Consider the following 23,664-nt stretch of genomic DNA (forward strand, 5'->3'; position numbering starts at 1 on the left):
CTTTTACAAATAAGTTGAGGGCCACAGTCAGTTAAATTTCTAGAAGTAAAACACAAATCTGACTTCCAGACAGATGGCTCTTTGTAGCCATCTATAGTTTACTCAGCTTAATGAATGCAGTAAGTCATTATTACAACTCGACACTGAATCAAGTCAAAGAGGAAAAATGCCACAAAAGCAGAAACCAGTGCAGAAACCTGCCTCTTTAGTTGCTGCAAGCCAAGTGTAACCTATATGAACTTAAAGTCCCCCAAAGTGTAGTATTACATGTTTCCAATGCTAAAATAAGGCAATCAGGGTTATCCTACGGTGGTGCTATTTATTGGTATTCTGTAATTAAGGGATATTTATAGCACAGCTCTATAATGAAGCCTCACCCTATATAAGTACAGTTTTCCTTACGGTCTTCATTCTTTACATCCTAAAGACAAGAAAAACTCAAAAAACAAAATTAAATGCATTTCCTACTCAGGGATTTAGTTTCTTCATCCATAAATATATCACATTTGTTTTCAGAACTACCAAAGTTCAAACTACAAAGCACAGGTACACAGAGGTAACAAAGGGTAAGCTATTTAAATATCAGAATGGTACTTAAAGCCTCAGAGAAAATGTCTCTTCATGAAAAAGGAGTTATGTGAGCTTTTAAAGTTTTAACACCCAGCATTAGCTTTAAGGATTAGGCTACCATCCTGCAAAAGATTAATCACTATGGTAAAACCCTCAAAAACCAAAGACTGAAAAACAATAATCTATCATTCTTTTATTTCAAATCTACACTGAATTAAGACATTTAATGGTTTAGGAATAAATGACACATTTATTTCATTTTAGCCCTTTATGATATAAAGATAAAATGGTCTAGTGATAAAGAATAATATATGTGCTAAATATCTAGTTCAATGCAAGAAATAGTCGTAAGATATAAAGCACTTATCTTACCACTATCAACAGCTTCAACCTCGCGGTCAATTGCATCTCTGATCATCAGCGGATGAATGAAGAACTGAGCCCATCTGAAAAACAAAAAACAAACCCCGGCATTTCTGTTTCTGCTCAGAGAAATCTTTTAATCGGTCAACATCTATTTTTTGCTTAAGAAATTTACTAAGTTGGGGACTCCTGGGTGGCTCAGTCAGTTAAGCAGCTGCCTTCGGCTCAGGTCATGATCCCAGAATCCTGGGATCAAACCCCACTTCAGGCTCCCTGCTCAGAGGGGAGTCTGCTTCTCACTCACTCTCTATGCCCCTCTTCCTTCTTGTGTTCTCTCTCTGACAAATAAAATCTTTAAAAAAAAAAAAAGAAATTTACTAAGTTAGGGGCACCTGGATAGCTCTGCTGGCTAAGCCTCCGACTCTTTATTTGGGCTCAGGTCATGCCGTTAGGGTTGTGAGATCAAACCCCACATCAGACTCTGCACTCAGCATGGAGTCCGAATCTCAGACTCCCTCTCCCTCGGTCCCTCCCCTGGCTTGTGCATGCACACGTTCTCTCTCTCTCTCTCTCTCAATAAATAAATAAATAAATAAATAAATAAATAAATAAATAAATAAAATCTTTTAAAAAACAAGTTTATTAAGTTGGAAAATTAGTTCATAATCACGCATATGTAAAATCTAAATAATACTCTGCATTTCCATAAAGTCTACAAACTATCTTTTTCATTGTTAACACCCATACAGAAATGTACATAAAACATGAATAGAGACTAATGCATAACTATAATGTAAACACCTAAGTGACTACCACGTAAGTCAAAAAACAGACCACTGTCATAATTCTAAAAGCACCCAGCACCTACCTTATCCTCAGAGTTAATATCGTGAATGTTATGATAATCACTTCTTTGCTTTTCTTTATAGTTTTATCACCCATACATGCATTTCTAGACCAGTGTTTCTTGCCTTTCTTTTTCCCCATTATCAACCCTAAGTAGCCTTTTCAGATTTCCCCCAATCACTCTCCTTGAACTTTTAATATCACAGATATACTGTTTATCTGTATGTGTATCTGTGATTTTTTTTAATATACATATAAGGTATATAAAACCTACTCTTTTACTCAATGCAGGGTTAGAATTGATTAAATTTTTTAAGTTAAAAATTAAAAGTTGTTTTTTTTTTTTTAAAGATTTTATTTATTTGACAGAGAGACACAGCTAGAGAGGGACACAAGCAGGGGGAGTGGGAGAGAGAAGCAGGCTCCCGGCTGAGCGGGGAACCCGATGCGGGGCTCAATCCCAGGACCCTGGGATCATGACCTGAGCCGAAGGCAGATGCTTAACAACTGAGCCAGCCAGGCGCCCCTAAAAGTTAAAGTTTAAAGGCTATTGATATTTCACTTACCTTTATAACTGTCAATTGCTTTTTAATGTAATTTACATAAATTGTGTTGCATCAAATTACGTATGTATCCATTTATATAATAGCAATGCAAACATTTTTAAAGTAACATCTACTTTTCCAGCAAATAAAACTGAAAAAATTAATTTCCTATAATACTTAGTAAATTTTTCCCTTTTGCTTGATCCAAAAAAGAAACTTATATAACTTAATTAGCTACTAGATATTAAGATAGTTGACATTTTCTTCTTTTCAGTATTGGTATAACTAATGGGTTGAATAACTTTTGTTCAATTGAATAATAAAAGAGCATATTTCTATTTAATTCTTAATGCCAAAGTCATACACAAAAGCACAGAGTATCAAACAAACATTCACAAGGCAGCTAATGGAACCAACTGGCATGTGTAGACCACCTCTACTGATGACTTCAAGATCAAGCAATCATTTGAAAGTCCTCCAATCACCTAGCCAACAGTTTTGTAGTACTGATACTGCATATGCTTTGTCTATCTTCTATGAACTCATATCATTATAAATGGTGTTCATGTGATACTCAAGAAAACTCAAAACAGAAATTAAATACTAAGTAAAGATTTTGCCAGGTAGTGTTAAGCTTTGGAGGGCCACAAACCATTATGGTACTGACCATTTTTTTTTTACCTCCAAAGAACCAATTTTTGCCACCAACAGAAAAAAGATCCTCCCTGCTGAGAATGCATGTTCTAGACAATCTAGTTTTGTTTCTGAGTTTATCTAAATGGAAATATACTGTATGTATTTTTTATGTCTTATTTACCTATTTTAATATTCATTTAATATTTATTTAATATTCATCTATGATGGTTTGGCTGTGGTTCATTTATTTTCACTGCAGAATATTCCACTGCATTTATTTATTCATCCAAGCTAATGCAAATGAACATTTGGGCTGGTTCCATGTTTGGACTATTATAATCAATGCTGCCATAAATTTTTATCAAAGTGTACTGGGGCACATTTGCACAAGTTTGTCTAGGTATAAATCTAGGAAAGGACTCCTAGGTAATAGTGTATACATGCACATGTTCAACAGCACTAGAAAAAACCAAAATTTGTATCACCGTCACCTGGTATAGTCAGACTTTAGTATTTACTGCAACTTCTAGGAAAACAGTTAAATCTCATACCGGCTTTAATTTACATTTTCCTGATTCCTAATGAGACTGAATACCATTTCATATATTTATTAATCTTTTTGAATTTTTTCTCTTGTAAAACCCGTTTAAGGCTTTTTTTCTATTAGGTTGTATTTTTCTGACTGATTCTAATAATATATATACTTACTCTTTTTATACATTTAATTATGCTATAATTATATGTATAATCTAATAATTAAAAATCAATGACAGTTATTTTATTTTTATTTTTTTTAAAGATTTTATTTATTCACTTGCAAGAGAGACAGAGAGAGAACAAGCAGGGGGAGAGGCAGAGGAAGAGGGAGAAGCAGACTCCCTGCTGAGCAAGGAGCCCAATGTGGGACTCGATATCAGGACCCTGGGATCATGACCCGAGCCGAAGGCAGACGCCCAACAATCTGAGCCACCCAGGCCCCCTCAATGACAGTTATTTTAAACATAAGTCCTTGGTTATGTGTTACAAATATATTCTTCTACTTTATACCTGTTTTTTTCCACACTCTTTATAGTATCTTTTTTTTTTTTTTTTAAGATTTTTATTGGGATACCTGGGTGGCTCAGTTAGTTAGGCGTCTGCCTTCGGCTCAGATCATGATCCCAGGATCCTGGGATCGAGTCCTGCATCAGGCTCCTTGCTCATCAGGGAGCCTGCTTCTCCCTCTGCCTGACACTCCCCCTGCTTATGCTCTCTGACAAATAAATAAAAATCTTTTTTTAAAAGATTTTTATTTATTCATTTGAAAGACAGAGAGTGCACAAGCAGGGGGCAGGGGTGGAGGGGCTGAGGGAGGAGCAGATTGTCTGCTGAGCAGGGAGCCCAATGTGGGGCTCTACCCCAATACCCCGGGATCATGACTTGAACTGAAGGCAGCCACTTAACCAGCTGAGCCACCTAGGCACCCCTATAGTCTTTTTTGATTAATATAATGTAGTATCATTTCTCCTTTAGGTTTTGTGCATTTTGTACCTTGTTTGATGATTCTTACCAAAGCTAAAGTTATACTCATCTCTAAAACGTTTGGTTATACTTTTTACTTTTTGATCTATGATCTACCTGGAATTGACCTTTTGTGTATGTTGTGAGGTAAGGAGTCAATTTTGTTTCTGGCTTTATAGAAGCCCAATTACCTTGGAATCATTTCTTTTAAAAGCTCTTTCATCACTGCTCCACAGTGCCCCTATCAAAAATCAAGTGTTCACCTAGGTGTTGGTACACTTCCAGGATTTCTATTCTGTCCCGTTGGTCTCTTTGCTTAGCCCCCTGCTAACACCATAATGTCCTCATTACAAAACAAAACAAATCTAAGTATCTACTAGGTCAAGTCCTGCTATCCTGTTATTTTTCCTATGCAAAAATAACTGGCCCTCGGCCTCTCCTTATAAATTTTAGACTTAGCTCTTCTATTTAAAACTACATATATCTTCTGAGATCTTGGCTGCAGTATCACTGAATCTGCACATTAACTAGGAAAACTGACATCACTAAAAAAAAAATGAGGCTTCAAATCCATGAACAGTATTTCTTCTCAATTTATTTAGTTCTTTAATATCTCACAAGAAGGTTTTAATATATTCCCTGAAAAGAGGCTTTATACATAATTTCTGGAATGATTTCTGAGTATTTATTTTTACAGCTTTAAAGGTATTTTAACTGTTGCTGCTATATAGAAATATTACTGACTTTCACATATTAAACATTATCATTTTTATCACTTTTTATCTTATATATTAAGCCACGTTACTAAATTATTAATAATTTATCTCTAGAGAAATCTGAATTTTCTATACTCACAATCATTATCACCTAATATAACAGCTGTGTATTTTGCTTATTTTTCTTTCTTGCCTAATAGAATGACAAATAGAAGCGATCACAACCTGCATCTCTGTCTTGTATCTGTTCAACTGGAAAGCTTTCAAGGTTTCACCATTAAATGTAAGGCTGGTTCAAAATATCAAATATCATATTGAGAAAGTTGACATACTCTGTTTGCTAAGAGCATCTTCATGAATAGATACAATTTCATCACATAATTTTTTCTACATATATTTTTTTCCTCAATCTGACAACGTGATTGGGGTGCCTGGGTGGCTCAGTCAATTAAGCGTCTGCCTTCGGCTCAGGTCATGATCCGGGACCCTGGGATTGAGCCCCACATCGGGCTCCCTTCCTCAGCCAGGAGCCTGCTTCTCCCTCTCCCTCTGCCTGCCACTCTCCCTGCTTGTGCTATGTCAAATAAATAAAATCTTTAAAAAAAAAATATGACAATGTGATGAACTACATTAATTGATTTTCTCATGTTAACTCCACCTCATATTTTCTAACCCAACTCAGTACTACTATATCATCCTTACTAGATATTGTTATTTGTATGTGAGTCTGGTCTATAATTTTTCTTTTATCACACTTTTTTCTATCAAGGTCATGCTACCTTCATAAATGAGGGAGGAATTATTTCTTCAAGTTTTTGTAGAACTCTAAACCTAAAAGTTTATTTTTGAGATTTTTCATTACAGATTCACTTCTTTAATGGTTGTAAGATTATTCAAACTTTTTAACTGTAATTTCTCCCATGTGGGTTTTACAAATTATATTTCTAAGAATGTATGTACTTCCAATTTTTTTTCACTTACTGGCATAGGTAATTCAAAATACCTTATTATATTTTCAATATCTGAAAGATTACAAATCATATTCTTTTTCATTCCTGACACTTGCACATACTTTTTTCTCCTTGACCAGTCTCATGAAAGCCTTTTCTATTTTATCGGTTTTTTCAAAGAACCCACATGTAGCTTTCTAGTTTTTTGAAACAGTACGTATGTTGGTTCTACTGAGAAATAATTCACATACTGCAAAATTTCCTTTTAAAGAGCACAATTAAGCAGATTTACTACATTCACAGGATTGTGAAAACACTACCACTAATTTCAGAACATTTCATTACCTCCTAAATAAACTCTGTACCTGTTAACAGTCACCCCATCATCCCAGCCCCTGGCAACCACTACTCTACTTTGGGTGTCTGTGGATATGCCTATACTGGACATTCCATATAAATGAAACCATACATTATGACAGACACGAAAGTCCAACCTCTTCCACTTAGTATAATGTTTTCAAGATTCACTCATGTTGTAGTATGTATCAGGACTTCATTCCCTTCTTACTGCTAAGTAATATTCCATTATATGGCTATACCATAGTTCATCTATTCACCAGTGGACGGACATTTAGGTTATTTCCACTTAGACCTATTATGACTGTAACTGCTGCTATGAACATTCATGTACAAATTTTTGTGTAGATGTGTTTTCAATTCTCTAGGTTACATACTAAGTGTGGAAGTGCTGGGACATATGATACCTCTGTTTAACTTTTTGAGGAAACACTAAACTGTTTTCCAACATTGTTGTGCCACCAGCAATGTATGAAGGTCCCAATTTCTTGAAATAGTCACTAGTTAATTGTTGTTCTTCTTTTTCAAATGGTGTGAAATGGTATCTCGTTATGGTTTTGATTTTCATTTCCCTAGTGACCTCTGACATTGAGCAACTTTTCATGTGATTATTGGCCATCTACATGTCTTCTCTGGAGAAATATCTATTCAGATCCTTTACCTATTTTTAATTCGTAAATTAAATTTGGATTGTCTTTTATTGTTGAGCTATAAGAGTTCTATACATGTTCTGGATACCAGTCCCTAATCAGATTCATGATTTACAAGTAGTTTCTTCCATTCTGTGCATTGTCTTCTCACTTTCAACATAGGGAAATTTAAAGTAAAAAACGGTTTTAACTTTAATGGAGTCTAATTCTTCTAGTTTTTCATTTCTTGTTTCTACTTTCGGTGTCACATCTGAAAAACTATTGTCAAATCCAAAGTCACAAACATTTATGCTTTTCTTCAGAGTTTGTGTTTTTGCTTTGACATTTAAGTCTATGACTCAATTTGTTAATGTTTGTATCTAGTTATCCCAGTACCATTTGTTGAAAACCTATTCTTTCCCACTGAATTGTCTTGGCACCCTTGCAACTAACCACAAATGTAATGGTTTATTTCTGGAGTCTCAGTGCTATTCCACTGATCTATCCCTATGCCAGTACCATATTGGTTTGATTACTACACCTTTCAGTAACTTTTTTTTTAAGATTTTTATTTATTTATTTGACAGAGAGAGAGATAGCAAGAGCAGGACCACAAGTAGGGGGAGTGGGAGAGGGAGAAGCAGACTCCCGCCGAGCAGGGAGCCTGATGCGGGGCTCCATCCCAGGACCCTGGGATCATGACCTGAGCCGAAGGCAGACGCTTAATGACTGAGCCACCCAAGCAGCCTATCTTTCAGTTAGTTCTGAATTTGGGAATAGGAGTCCTTCAACTTTTGTTCTCTTTCAAAATAATTTTTGCTATCTTGGTCTCTTCCATTGAATTTTAAGATAAGCTCATTTATTAATTTCTTCAAATAAGGCAGTTGAAATTTTGATACAAATTAAATTGGGGGGGCGCTGGCTGGCTCAGTCATTAAGCATCTGCCTTTGGCTCAGGTCATGATCCCAGGGTCCTGGGATCGAGCCCCGCATCGGGCTTCCTGCTCTGTGGGAAGCCTGCTTCTCCCTCTCCCACTCTCCCTGCTTGTGTTCCCTCTCTCGCTGTGTCTCTCTCTGTCAAATAAATAAAATCTTTAAAAAAAAATTAAATTGAGGGGCCCCTGGGTGGCTTTTTTATTTTGGCACAAGTCATGATCTCAGGGTTGTGAGATAGAGCCCCACGTCAGCCTCCAGGCTCAGCAGAAGAGTGTGCTAGAGTTTCTCCCTCTCTCCCTCTGCCCCTTGCTCCACATGTACACAGCTGCTCTCTTTCGCAAATAAATAAATCTTAAAAATAATTAAATTGAAACTGTAAATCAATTTGGGAAGTATTACCATCTTAACAATATAAAGTCTTACAATCTATAAAAACATGAGATGTTTTCCTGTAATTTAGGTCTTAATTTCAACCATTTTTTGCAGCTTTGCACATGCAACTCTTGTACTTCCTTTGTTAAAATTATTCCTAAGTATTTTATTTTCTTGGATGTTATTGTCAAAGGAATTTTTTCTTAATTTCATTTTTGGATTTTTCATTTGTTGTGTATTAAAATACAATTGATTTTTGTATACTGATCTTCTATCCAGCAACCTTGCTGAACTCAGTATTACTTTAGCAGTTCTCCTGTGGAATTTACAGGATTATGTATGAACAAGTTCTCATTATTTGTGGTAGCTATGCTCTCTAAAGCTGCCATGACTGCTGAACTAGCAAATACTGAACCACTATCCTAGGGGGAAATATGTGTGTACACACACACACACACACAATTATGATCTTAAATCCTATCTCATCCTAGTAGATTCTTTTTTTAATTCAGAAAAGACAGAATGAGGTTCAGATGTATTAAGTAACTTGCTTGAGGCCACCTCACTAATGGGTGCCAGAGTTGGGATTCAAATCCAACAAACTGGCCTGAAGCCAGAGTTTCTTTTACTATATTATACTGTTCCCTAGTGTCTCCAACCCCTGGTCACCTCTATATGAAAGCTGAAACAAAAAGGCAGAATGTTGCCTTGTTCAACCTCAGCTGAGAATATGTTGGGCAACTGAAATTTTTCACAATTTTTAAAATTTTTCACATGTCCATGAAAGACTATGAAAGCACCTAGTATTCATGTGGGAGTTACAAATAAGTTTTAGTAAGTAGGTGAATTCTCCACAAACAATGAGAATCAATTATACAAGATTATGTCATCTGCAAATAGAGATAGTATTAATTCTTTTCCAATCCGTATGCTTTTATTTCATTTTCTTATCTAATTGAGCTAGCTAACACCTCCCCTAAATGCTGAACAGAAGTGGTAGCTGACATCTTGATTCTGATCTTCAGAGAAGTTTTTATTTTTTTTTTATTTTTAAATATTTATTTATTCGACAGAGAGAGAGAGAGAGAGTACAAGGAGGGGGAGCAGCAGACAGAGGGAGAGGGAGGGCAGGCTCTCCACTCAGTTGAGAGCCCGATGTAGGGCTCAATCTCAGGACCCCAGGAACACAACCTGAGCAGAAGACAAACGCTTAACGACTGAGCCACCCAGGCACCCCCAGGGAAAAGCTTTTAATCTATCAACATTAAGTATGTTCAATGTGAGTTACTCATAGATACTCTTTATTAGATTGAGAAAGTTCCCTTTTATTCCTAGTTTATTAAGTCTTTTATCAAGAAAGAGTGCTTGATTTTGTCAAATGCTTTTTCTATTTACATTGATATTATATAGCCAGATGTATTTTGTGCTTTTTTCTATTAATATGGTATACTGCAATGATGTATTTTGTATGTACACTGATTTTGTAACCTTGCATTCCTGAGATAAATTGCAACTGATCATGGCGTATAATCCTTTATACATTTTGCTGGATACAATTTCACAGTACTTTGTTGAGGATTTTGGCATCTATATTCATGAGGTATTAGTTTGTAGTCTTCTTGTGATGTCATTGTCTAGTTTTGGTATCAGAGTAATACTTACTTCATAGAATGAGTTAGGAAGTGTCTCTCATTCTATTTTTTTATTTATTTTTTTTCTGGTGATTTTTTTAAAAAAAATTTTTATGGTTATGTTAATCACCATACATTACATCATTAGTTTTTGATGTAGTGTTCCATGATTCATTGTTTGTGCATAACACCCAGTGCTCCATGCAGTCATTCTATTTTTTTAAAGAATTTATGAAGCATTAGTGTTAATTCTTCTTTAAATGTTTGGTAGGTTTCACCAGTGAAGCCATGTGGGTCTACACTTTTCACCTGGCAAGTTTTTGATTACTGATCCAATCCCTTAATACAGGTCTATCCAGATTTCCTGTTTTTTTTTTTTTTAAGATTTTATTTATTTATTTGACAGAGAGAGACACAGAGAGAGAGGGAACACAAGCAGGGGGAGTGGGAGAGGGAGAAGCAGGCTTCCCGCTGAGCAGGGAGCCCGATGCAGGGCTCAATCCCAGGACCCTGGGATCATGACCTGAGCCGAAGGCAGGCACTTAATGACTGAGCCACCCAGGTGCCCCCAGATTTCCGGTCTTCTTGAGTCAGTTTCAATGGTTGTTTCTTTTTAGAAATGTGTCCATTTCATCTGGAGTATGTATTTGTTGGCATAAAATTGTTCACAGTATTGTACTGTCATCTTTTTTATTTCGGTAAGACCATAGAAATGTGTACTCCTGGACGCGTGGGTGGCTCAATCAGTTAAGCGTCTGCCTTTGGCTCAGGTCATGATACCAGGGTCCTGGGATACAGTCCCACATCAGGCTCCCTGCTCAGCGGGAAGTCTGCCTCTCCCTCTGACCCTACCCCCACTCACGCTCACTCCTCTAAATAAATGAAAAATCTTAAAAACAAAAAGAAATGTTTACTATTTCATTCCTGTGTTTAATAATCTGGGTCTTCGTTTTCAGTCCAGCTGGAGGTTTGTCAATTTTGTTCTTTTCAACTTTCAGTTTTATTTTCTCTATTTTCTATTCCCTATTTCATCAATTTCCACTCTCACTTTTATTATCCTTCTTCTGTTTAGGTGGGTTTAAATTGCTCTTCCTTGCCTAATTAAGATGTAAGTTTAGGTTAACTGATTTCGGGTCTTTCTTCTTTTTATTTTTTTCCAGATCTTTCTTTGGTAATGGAGGTATTTACAGCTATAAATTTCCCTCTAAGCACAGTTTTTGGTGCATCCCATACATTTTTGTATGTTGTTTTCATTTTCGTTCTCTAAGTATTGTTTAACTTCTTTTGTGATTTCTTCTTTGACCCACTGATTTGAGAGTCTATGGTTTAATTTCTACACGTGTGGAATTTCCCAAGTTTCCTTCTGTTAATGATCTCTAATTCCATTCCATTATAGTTACAGAACACAGTCTCTATAGTTTCAATCCTTTCAAATTTATTGGGAGTTATTTTTATGATGTAATATATGTCAATGCCAGAGAATGATATGCTGCACTTAAGAAGAATGTGTATTCTGCTGACTTTGGGTAGACTGTCCTATAGATGTCTATTGGTTTATACTGATGGTCACATCTTCCATTTCTTGTTGATCTATCTAGTTCTTGTATCCTTTATTAAAAGTGGAATTTGGAATGCATGGGTGTCACAGTCAGTTGGTCATCCAACTCTTGGTTTCAGCTCAGATCATGATTTTGTGGTTATAAGACTAAGCCCATGTCAGTCTCCGCACTTGGCACAGAGTATGCTTAAGATTCTCTCTTCCTCTGCTCCTTCCAACCCCACTCTCTCTCTCTAAAATAAATACACCTTCTAAAAAAAAAAAAAGTGGAGGGGTGCCTGGGTGGCTCAGTCAGTTGAGCATCTGCCTTCTTGGGGTCCTGAGATTGAGCCCCGCGTTAGCCTCCCTGCCCAGTAGGGAGTCTGCTTCTCCCTCTCCCTTTGCTCTTCCCCTCTGCTTGTGCTCTCTCTCAAATAAATAAATAATCTTATTTAAAAAGTGGAATGTTTACATTTCCAACTATTTTTTTTTAAAGATTTTATTTATTTGACAAAGAAAGACACAGAGAGGGAGGGAACACAAGCGGGGGAGTGGGAGAGGGAGAAGCAGGATTCTTACTGAGCAGGGAGCCCGATGCGGGGCTCAATCCCAGGACCCTGGGACCATGACCTGAGCTGAAGGCAGACGCTTAACAACTGAGCCACCCAGGCACCCCTACACTTCCAACTATTATTGAATTGGGTATTTCTCCCTTCAATTCTATCAATTTTGGTTTCATGTGTTTTGGGGCTTTTGAAAGATCAATGTATGTCTATAACTGTTGTATCTTCTTGATGGCTTGACCTTTTTATCATTATAAAATTCCTTTGTCAACAGTTTTCATCTTACAGTCTATTTTGTCTAATATTATATAGCTACTCCAGATCCTTTGAGTTACTATTTGCCTGGTATATCTTTATCCATGTTTTCATTGTCAATCTATTGGTGTATTATAATTTAAGGGGTGTCTCTTACAGGCAGCATGTTTAGTTGAATCATACTTTTTTATCCATTCTACCAATATGTATTTTTTTTAAGATTTTATTTGACAGAGAGAGACACAGCGAGAGAGGGAACACAAGCGGGGAGAGTGGGAGAGGGAGAAGCAGGCTTCCCGCCAAGCAGAGAGCCCAATGTGGAGCTCCATCCCAGGACCCTGGGACCATGACCTGAGCCGAAGGCAGCCACTTAACGATTGAGCCACCCAGGCACCCCCCTCAATATCTCTTTTAATTAGAATGCTTATTCATTTACATTTAATTACTGATAAGGCAGTATTTGTGTCTACTTCTTGCTATGTGCTTTATATACATTTTATACCTTGTTCTCCCTCTATTCCTCCATTGCTAACTTCTTTTTGTTAAAAAAGATTTTTTCTTTTCTTCTTTGGTGGGGGAGGGGAGGGACAGAGAGAGAATCTTAAACAATCTCCACACCCATCACAGAGCCTGACACTGGGCTTGGTCTCACAAAACCGAGATCATGACCTGAGCCAAAATCAAGAGTCAGATGCTTAACTGACGGAGCCACCCAGGTGCCCCCAAAATAGATATTTTCTGGTGTGCTATTTTAATCCCCTTGTCACTTCCTTTACTGTATCTGAGTTATTTTCTTAACATCTTAACCTATAACAAGCCATTTTAAATTAATACTGACTTAATTTCAACTGTATACCATTTGCTTCTATATACCTGTTCTTTTACCCCTTTGAGCTACTGTCATACAAGTTACGGCTTTACGTATTATATGACTATCAATACATATTTATAACTTTTGCTTTATAAAGTTAATGTCTTTTAAATCAGATAGGAGAAAAATACTTATAAAATTAAGTATATTTGTACTCTTTTATATATATCTATGTAGTAATCTTACCAGTGCACTTCATTTCTTCATGAGGATTTGACTGTCCTTTCATTTCAGCCAAGACTCCATTTATATGTCATATATAAAAGATCAGCTAGCGACAAACTCAGTTCTTAATTTATCTGGGAATGTGTTAATTTTTTTAGTTAGGACATTATTGCTGGATACAGAATTCTTGAGACTTCCAGAAAAGATGACGGAGTAGGAGAACCCTAAGTTCACCATGTCCAATGGATACAACAAGATAACACATCAGTGTAAATAACCCATAAAATGACCTGAAGACTGGCAAAACAAACTCTCCATAGCTAAATGCAGAGAAGAAACCATATGGAAGAGCGCAGGAAGGGCAGAGTCATGGTTGGGGGCTAAACAGACAGTGATGACTGTCCATGGGAGGGAGGGACATCGAGTGCACAGATGGAGAGAAACAGACTCTCACACTGGGAAGCCCACACAGGAAAGACGAATACCCATAATATTTGGCTTTGAAAAGCAGAGGGGATGGGCGCCTGAGTGGCTCAGTTGGTTAAGCGGCTGCCTTCGGCTCAGGTCATGATCCTGGAGTCCCGGGATCGAGTCCCGCATCAGGCTCCCTGTTCAGCAGGGAGTCTGCTTCTCCCTCTGACCCTCCCCCCCCTCATGCTCTATCTCATTCTCTCTCTCAATAAACAAATAAAATCTTTTAATAAAAAAAAAGAAAAGCAGAGGGGCTGAATTTCACAAGTTCTTATAACTAGCAGGACTTAAAACCTGGTACTTTAAGAATCAGTGAGCTTGGTTCTGGGAGAGCCGGAGAGCAAGAGGAAACCAAACCCCCACCCTTAAAGAGACAGCAAAACAGTCCCACAGAGACAGCATAGAGGCAGCAGTTTGAAAATCACCTGGGGTAGACAGGAGGGAGATTTACTAATCTCAGACCCTGTGCTGTAGGAACAGGGATGAGTTGGGAGACTTCTCCAGGAACAAAGAAGCTGGCTGGGGCCATTTGCCTCCCCCTACCACCAGCCTAAGCACATAACACAATGCTGACACTTGCTACCTAACTTGCTAACATCGCCAACCCACACCTGCATTCTCCTGTAGACATGCTCCTCCAGCCATGCCTGGGCTCCACGTCTCTTCCCACAGCAGATCAGGGCAAACCTCACTAACACCTTGCATCCCGCATGCTTCTACAGATCCGCCCCCTCCAATATACCCTTGGTGAGAGCCCGTCCAATGCAATGCCACAAGCCTCACAGAGTGCAAGCAGTCCCAGTGTGCCAGCACCACTCCAAAGTGACTCCTGCCCCAAGGAAAGGGAAAGATAACCATATATACTAGTCACACAGCAGCCCCAACAGTGGGCTGGGAGCAGAGAGCTGGTCTGATTGCAGGTCTTGCCCACCAACAAAAGCTTCTCAGGGGACAGGAAAAGCACCCTAGAGTTTGGTGCTACAGCATCTCTGGAAAACGCCCAGTCTGACTCAACTAAAGCCCAATGTGGCCCCAGACTGGCCCACGAACAGCACAGGAGCCAAACAAAGAGAACCATTGCAGACAAATGGACTAAAGAAAAAAGCGGCTCAGCCACAACAGCAGGATGCACACAACACACGTAGGAGACACCCATGAAGCACCAGGTTCTGGTGAACAAAGGACACTGCACTACAGGGCAACACGACCTGTTCTTCAAAAGACTGTTACGTTCAAGAGCAGATGTAGCTGAATTTCCTAACACACAGAAACAGACTCATAAAGTTAAACGAAATGAGGAGACAGGAATATGTCCCAAATGAAAGAACAAGACAAAACCACAGCAAGAGACCTAAATGAAACAGAGATAAGTAACAAGCCTGATAGAGAATTTAAAGTAATAATAATAAAGACACTCACTGGACTTGGGAAAAGAGTGGAGGACCTCAGCAAGACCCTTTACAAAGAGACAGAAAACATAAAGAACCAATCAGAGATAAAGAACTCAGTAAGTGAAATTAAAAATACACTAAATGGAATAAATTATAGATGAGAAGCAGCAGGTGAATTGATCAGTGACCTGGAAGACAGAGTAATGGAAAGCAATCAAGATGAGGAGAGGGGAAAAAAAATACTAAATGAAAATAGACTTACAAAACTTAGTGACACCATCAAATGTAATAACATTCATTTTATAGGAATCTCAGGAGAAGAGAGAGGAAAGGCGACAGAAAATTTATTTGAATAGCTTTAAACTCCCTGAATCTGGGTGAAGAAAACAGAAATCCACATCCAGAAAGCACAAAGATCTCCCAAGAAGATCCACACCAAGACACACGGTAGTTAAAGTGGCAAAAAGTAGTGATAAAGAGAGAATTTTAAAAGCAGCAAGAGAAAACTGTTACATATAAGGGAAACCTCATAAGGTTTTGTTTTGTTTTGTTTTAAAGATTTTATTTATTTATTCATGAGAGACAGAGAGAGAGAGAGAGGCAGAGGGAGAAGCAGGCTCCCAAGGAGCAGGGAGCCCGATGCGGGACTCGATCCCAGGACCCTGGGATCATGACCTGAGCCGAAGGCAGACGCTTAACCATCTGAACCACCCAGGCGCCCCTCATAAGGTTTTGAGCTGATTTTTCATCAGAAACTTTGCAGGCCAGGAAGAAGTGGCATGATATATTCAAAGTACTGAAAGGGAAAAATTTGCAGTCAAGAATACTCCATCCAGCAAGGCTACCATTCAGAATATAAGGAGAGCTAAAGAGTTTCCCAGACAGACCAAAGTTAAAGGAAATCATGACCACCAAAACAGCCCTATAAGCAATATTAAAGGACTCTATGAGTGGAAAGCAAAGACTATAAATAAGAGTTTAAAAAGTAGGAAGCACAAAAGTGGGAAAAATAAGTATATCTGTAAACATCAGTTAAAACACTCCCAAAAGAAAAGGATGTGAAGTATGACACCATATACCTAAAACATAATGGGGAGAGGAGTAAAGAATAGGCTAAAACTTAAGTGACCATCAACTTAATATAGATTGCTATATGCAGAAGATGTTATACACAAACCAAATGGTAACCACAAATCAAAAACTAGTAACAGATATGAAAAAATGAAGAGGAAGAAATCCAAGTATATCACTAAAGAAAGCCAAATAATCATGACAGAGAGAGCAAGAGAAGAAAGGAACAAAGAATAATTACAAAACAACCATAAAACAAATAATAAAATGGCAATAAGTACATATATACCACTAATCACATTGAATGTAAATGAACTAAACACTCAAAGCAAAAGACATAGGGTAATGGAATGGATAAAAAATCAAGATCTCTATATGCTACCTAAAAGAGACTCCCTTCAGACCTAAAGACACATGCAGATTGAAAGTGAAGGGATAGAGAAGTATTTATCACACAAATGGATGTTAAAAGAAAGTTGGGGTAGCAATACTTATATCAGACAAAATAGACTTTATTTTTTTTTTTAAAGATTTTATTTATTTATTTGACAGAGAGAGACAGTGAGAGCAGGAACACAAGCAGGGGGAGTGGGAGAGGGAGAAGCAGGCTTCCCGCCGAGCAGGGAGCCCGATGCGGGACTCGATCCCAGGATTCTGGGATCATGACCTGAGCTGAAGGCAGACGCTTAACGACTGAGCCACCCAGGTGCCCCAGACAAAATAGACTTTAAAGCAAGATTGTATGGGGTGCCCGGGTGGCTCAGATGGTTAAGCATCTGCCTTCGGCTCAGATCATGATCCCAGGGTCCTGGGATCGGGCCCCACATCAAGCTCCCTGCTCGGCGGTAAGCCTGCTTGTCCCTCTCCCACTCCCCCTGCTTGTGTTCCCTCTCTCACTGTGTCTCTCTCTGTCAAAATAAAATCTTTAAAAATAAAAAAAATAAAGCAAAGATTGTAACAAGAGAACAAGAAGAACGCTGTATAATCATAAAGGGAACAATCCCAACGAGAAGATATAATAATTGTAAATATTTATGCACCAAACGTAAGAGCATAACATATACATAAAGGAAGTAATCAATAGTAATAGAGTAATAGGGGACTTTGATGCCCCACTCATATGAATGGACAGATTATCCAAACAGAGAATCAACAAGGAAATAATGGCTTTGAATGACACATTATACCAGATGGATCTAACACATATACTCAGAACATTCCATCCTAAAACAGCAGAACACACATTCTTTTCAAATGCACAGGAACATTCTCCAGAATAGATTACATATTAGGCCATAAAACAAGTCTAAACAAATTTAAAAAGACTGAAGTTATACCATGCATCTTTTCTAACCACAATGCTATGAACTACAAATCAACCACAAGAAAAAATCTGGAAAGAGCACAATTATGTGGAGGTTAAGTAACGTGCTACTAAACAATGAATGGGTCAACCAAGAAATCAGAGAAAATAAAAAAATACATGGAGACAAACGAAAATGAAAGCACAACAGTTAAAATCTTTGGGAAGCAGCAAGCTTTTCTAAGAAGGAAGTTTATAGCAATACAGGTCTAACTCAAGAAGCAAGAAAAATATCAAATAAGCAAACTAACTTTACCTCTAAAGGCGCTAGAAAGGGGCACCTAGGTGGCTCAGTCAGTTAAGCATCTGCCTTCAGCTCGGGTCATGATCCCAGGGTCCTGGGATCGAGTCCCGCATCAGGCTCCCTGCTTCACAGGAAGCCTGCTTCTCCCTCTCCCACTCCCCCTACTTGTATTCCCTCTCTTGCTGTTGCTCTCTTTGTGTCAAATAAATAAAATCTTAAAAAATAAATAAATAATTAAATAAAGGAGCTAGAAAAAGAACAAGCAAAACCCAAAACCAGCAGAAGGAAGGAAATAATAAAGACTGGAGCAGAAATAAACAAAACAGAAACAAAAAGAACAGATCAATGAAACCAGGAGCTGGTTCTTTGAAAAAAAAAATTTTTTTTTCAAAAAAATTGATAAACATTCAGCCAGGCTCATCAAACAAACAAACAAAGGGCTCAAGTAAACAAATCACAAACAAAAGAGGAAAAATAACAGACACCACAGAAATACAAAGGATTATAAGAGAATATTCTGAAAAATTATTAGCCCACAAATTACACAACCTAGAAGAAATGGTTAAATTCCTAGAAACATATAACCTACCAAAACTGAATCAGAAAGAAAGAGAAAATTTGAACAGACCAGTTACCAACAATGAAATTGAATCAGTAATCAAAAAACTCCCACAAACAAAAGTTCAGGACCAGACCACTTCACAGATGAATTCTACCAAACATTTAAAGGACAGTTAGTAACTATTTTCTCAAACTATTCTAAAAAAAGAGGAAGGAAGCTTCTAAAATCATTCTATGAGGCCAGCATTACCCTGATACCAAAACCAGATAAAGACACTACAAAAAAAGAGAACTACAGGCCAACATCTCTGATGAACACAGATGCAAAAATCTTCAACAAAAGATTAGCTAACCGAATCCAACAATACATTAAAAAAGTCACTCACCACAAACAAGTGGGATTTATTTCTGGGATGCAAGGATGGTTCAATATTTGTAAATCAATTAATGTAATACATCACATCAACAAGAGAAAGAATTAAAAAATCATATGATCATTTCAATAGATACAGGAAAAGCAGCTGACAAAGTACAAGACCCATTCATGATAAAAAACCCTCAACAAAGTAGGTTACAGGGAATATACCCCAACATTTTAAGGCCATATTTGAAAAACCCAAAGCTAACATCATACTCAAAGGGGAAAAACTAAGTGCTTTGCCCCAAAGGTGAGAACAAGACAAGGATGTCCTTTCTCACTTCTATTCAACACAGTGCTGGAAGTCCTAGCCACAGTAATTAGACAATGAGAAGAAATAAAAGGCATACAAATTAGTAAGGAAAAAGTAAAACTTTCACTATCTGCAGATGACATGATACTATATATAGAAAACTCAAAAGACTTCACCAAAAAATTCCTAGAACTGATGAATTCAGTGAAGCTGCAGAATACTAAAATCAATATACAGAAATGCATTGCATATCTATACACTAAAGATGAAGCGCCAGAAAGAGAAAGTAAGAAAATAATCCCACTTACAACTGCACCAAAAATAGTAAAATACCTAGGAATAAACTTAAACAAGGAGGTGAAAGATCTGTACTCTGAAAACTCTAAAACACTGATGAAAGAAACTGAAGATGACACAAACAAATGGAAAGATATTCCATGCTCATGGATAGATAGAAAAAAAATAGTTAAAAATGTCCATACTACCCGAAGCAATCCACAGATTTAATAATATCCCTATCAAAATACCAACAGCATTTTTCACAGAATTAGAATAATCCTAAAATTTGTACAAAACCACAGAAGACCCCAAAGAGCCAACGTAATCTTGAAAAGAAAAACAAAACCAGGTATCAAGATATACTACAAAGCTGCAGTAATTAAAACAGCATGGTACTGGCACACAAACAGATACATAGATCAATGGAATGGAACAGAGAGCCCACAAATAAACCCATGATTATATGATCAATTAATTTTCAACAAAGGAGGTAAAAATATGCAAGGGGAAAAGACAGTCTCTTCAATAAATGGTGTTGGGAAAATTGGACAGCTACCTGCAAAATAATGAAACTGGACCACTTTCTTACACCATACACAAAAATGAACTCAAAATGGATTAAGGACCTAAATGTGAGACCTGCAACAATAAAAATCCTAGAAGAAAGCACAGGGAGTAATTACTCTGACATTAGCTGTAACAACATTTTTCTAGATATGTCTCCTTAGGCAGGGACCAAAAATAAACTACTGGGACCACACCAAAATAAAGTTTCTGCACAAAGAAGGAAACAGTCAACAAAACAAAACTAAAAGATAACCTACTGAATGGGAAAAGATACTTGCAAATGATATATCTAATGAAGGATTAGTATCTAAAATATATAAAGAACTTACAAAAAACAAAACAAATAATCCAGTTAAAAAATGGACAGAAGACATGAGCAGACATTTCTCCAAAGAAGACATACAGATGGCCAAAAGACACACGAAAAGATGCTCAATCTCACTCACCATCAAGGAAATTCAAAACAAAACCACAATGAGATATCACCTCATTGTCAGAATGGCTAAAATCAAAAACACAAAAAACAGTAAGTGAGACTTTCCACAAGACCACACCTCATTGCAGGGGAGGCTGAAAATATCAAATTAGGCAGCCATGTCCCAGCTTCAACTCTTATCACTTGAAAAGAGATTTATTGGAAAGCAGGTACTCCGTCACAATCATTAAAAGGGGGTCTTAGCTCATGGGCTGCCTCCAGCATAGGGCAGTTTCTACTCATCCTTCAGATCCCAGAAAACTGCCTCTTTCATGAAGCAAGCCTCCCTTGATTTCTCATCTTATTTTGTGAGTTCCCTTAAAATTAAGAATTGGTGCCACCTAACTTATCACTTAATTGTTTTTTAAAATAATAATTACAAATGTTTTCCCTGTACTGGTTTGGAATTTTTACACTTAAATTGTTATTTTTTCTATTTTTATTTTTTAAAAGATTTTATTTATTTGAGAGTGAGCAAGCGAGCACAAGTGGAGAGAGGGGCAGAGGGAGAGAGACAGGGAGAAGCAGACTCCCCGAAGCACAAAGCCTGATCTGGGGCTTGATCCCAAGACCCAAGATCATATAACCTGAGCAGAAGTCAGATGCTTAACCAACTGAGCCGCCCAGGTGCCCCTCAAATTCTGTCCTTTTCGAAGTTACCCTAGAGGCACTCGTTAAGTGTCTGCCTTCAGCTCAGGTCATGATCCCAGGGTCCTGCGATCGAACCCACATGAGGCTCCCTGCTCCGTGGGAAGCCTGCTTCTCCCTCTCCCACTCCCCCTGCTTGTGCTCCCTCTCTCGCTGGGTCTCTCTCTGTCAAAATAAAATAAAATAAAATCTTTAAGAAAAAAAAAGAAGTTACCCTAAAAAATATTACATGTATCCTTTTAACAATGTCTAATGTTAATCAATACCTTACCCCCCAAAATACCTTTTCTCCACTTATATTACCCCTGACTGATATACTATTATTGCTTTAATTCTATGCACTTTTTACATTTCACAATTATTGTTTTAAATGATCAATGTTCATTTATACTTACTCAGGTAAAACGACTTTCATTGTTCTTTTTTTTCATCTCTGACCTTCATTTTCCTTCTACCTGAAATAAATTCTTTAGAATTTCCTTCAGTAAGTTGGCTGGTGACAATTTTGTGTCTGCAGATCTATTTTACCATCATTCTTAAAAGGTATTTTTGCTTGGTGTAGAATTTGTGGTTGGTAGTTATTTCTTTTCAGGCTACTGCAGATATCCCACTGTCTTTCAACTTCTACTATTGCCGCTAAATAGTCATCTATCAATCTAACTAATATTCCTTTGAAGGAATTTTGCCTTTTTATCTGGCAAAGATTTTCTATATTTGGTTTTCTGCAGGATGACTATGGTTTTCTACATATAGATTTCTTTTAATGTGCACTTTTGGAATCTGTTTTCTTTAACCTCTGACTTGATGTTCTGAAAAATTTCCAGTAATCAACCCTTCAAATACTGCATTTTTTCTCCCCGCCTTCTAGGACTCCACTGGACATTTCTGCTCTATCCTCTGACCTCTTTTCCTTTTCTCTGTATTTTCCCCTCTTTATGTTGTATTTTGAAATTCTTTTGGCCTATCTTCCAGTCCACTAATTCTATATTCAGTTGTATCTACTCTTTTCTTCAACCAGTCCATTAGGTTTTCAATTTCAATCATTATCTCAGTTGAAGATGTTATTTCTGTTTTCCAAATCTCATAGGTCACGTTACAGTTTCCAATTCCTCGCAACTGTATTCAGACTTGTGCCTTCTTTCCTTTTTTAAGATTTATTTTAGAGAGAGTGTATGAATGTAGGGAGGGGCAGAGAGAATCCTCAAACAGACTCCCCGCTGAGCAGGGAGCCTGATGCAGGGCTTAATCCCAAGACTCTGAGATCACGACCTGGGCCAAAATTAAGAGTTGACACTCAACCAACTAAGCCACTCAGGCACCCCAATGCCTTATTTCTTGAAAAACAGAAAGTATAATCATTTTTATAATTTGTGTCTAACCATTCCAATGCCTAAAATCTCCAATGAATTAAAAGTCTTTCTGTTCTCACTCATGTCTTGTTTTGTGTACCTACTTACATTTGACTACTGATCATTTTACTTGAAAAACTATTTATAGGAGCAATAATGTAAGGCTTAGGATGAAGCATTTTTTTCCTCTTCAGATTTATTTGAAGTACAATTGACAAAATCATATTCCCCCCCACTTTTAAGTAGGTTCCATGCCCAGCATGGAGCCCAGTGCAGGTCTTAAAACTCATGACCCTGAGGATCAAGACCTGAGCTGAGACCAAGAGTCAGACGCTTAACCAACTGAGCCACCCAGGCGCCCCCAAAATTATACATATTTAAAACATACAGGAGCACCTGGGTGACTCAGTTAAGTGTCTGCCTTCGTCTCAGGCCAACTGGGATCAAGCCCCATGCAGGGCTCTCTGCTCAGTGAGAAGTCTGCTTCTCCCTCTCACTCTCCCTTTGTGCTCTCCCTCGCAAATAAATAAAATCTTTAAAAAAAAATAAAGTGTACAACATGATGACTTGATATATGTATACTTTGTGAAATAATTACAATTAATCCATCTATCACCTTACATAATTTCCTCTGTGTGTGTGTGTGTGTGTGTGTGTGTGTGTGTGTGAATGTCGAAGATCTATTCTCTTAGCAAATTTCAAGTGTACGTTACAGTATTATTATGGTCACCATGCTAATCATTATATATCCTCAGAACTTACTCATCTTATAACTGAAGGCATGTGCCCTTTGACCAGCATCTCCCCATCTCCCCAGTATCCAGCCTCTGGTAACCACTATTCCACTCTGTTTCTATGAATTTGGATTTTTTCTTTCTTTTTCTTTTTATTTATTTTTAATTTTTATTTATTTATTTATTTGGTTCCACATAGGTGAGATCATACAGTATTTGTCTTTTTCTGTGTGGCTTATTTCACTTAGTTTAATGTCCTCTAGGTTCATCCATGTTGTTACAAATAGCAAGATTTCCTTCTTTCTCATGGCTGAATAATATTCCATTGTCTACATCTATCTAAAGATATTTCAGATTTTCTTCTTCCATTTATCCATCAATGGAAGCATTTTCTTTTT

At 37.5% G+C, this 23,664-nt stretch overlaps 1 protein-coding gene across 3 annotated transcripts in view; it reads right to left on the bottom strand.

Annotated features, from left to right (window-relative positions):
* NRDC (nardilysin convertase) overlaps positions 1 to 23,664 on the bottom strand; it is a 106,106-nt gene that overhangs the window by 38,796 nt on the left and 43,646 nt on the right. For all 3 annotated transcript variants that reach the window (XR_003522942.2, XM_027610387.2, XM_027610374.2), the window contains one exon: positions 943 to 1,016. Coding sequence is in view for 2 of the 3 variants with exons in the window: in XM_027610387.2 (XP_027466188.2) it covers positions 943 to 1,016 (74 nt within the window). In the remaining variant the exon portion in view is untranslated. The remainder of the gene's footprint in view (positions 1 to 942; positions 1,017 to 23,664) is intronic.

Source organism: Zalophus californianus, chromosome 4 (genome assembly GCF_009762305.2).
Source record: "Zalophus californianus isolate mZalCal1 chromosome 4, mZalCal1.pri.v2, whole genome shotgun sequence".
Lineage (NCBI taxonomy): Eukaryota > Metazoa > Chordata > Mammalia > Carnivora > Otariidae > Zalophus > Zalophus californianus.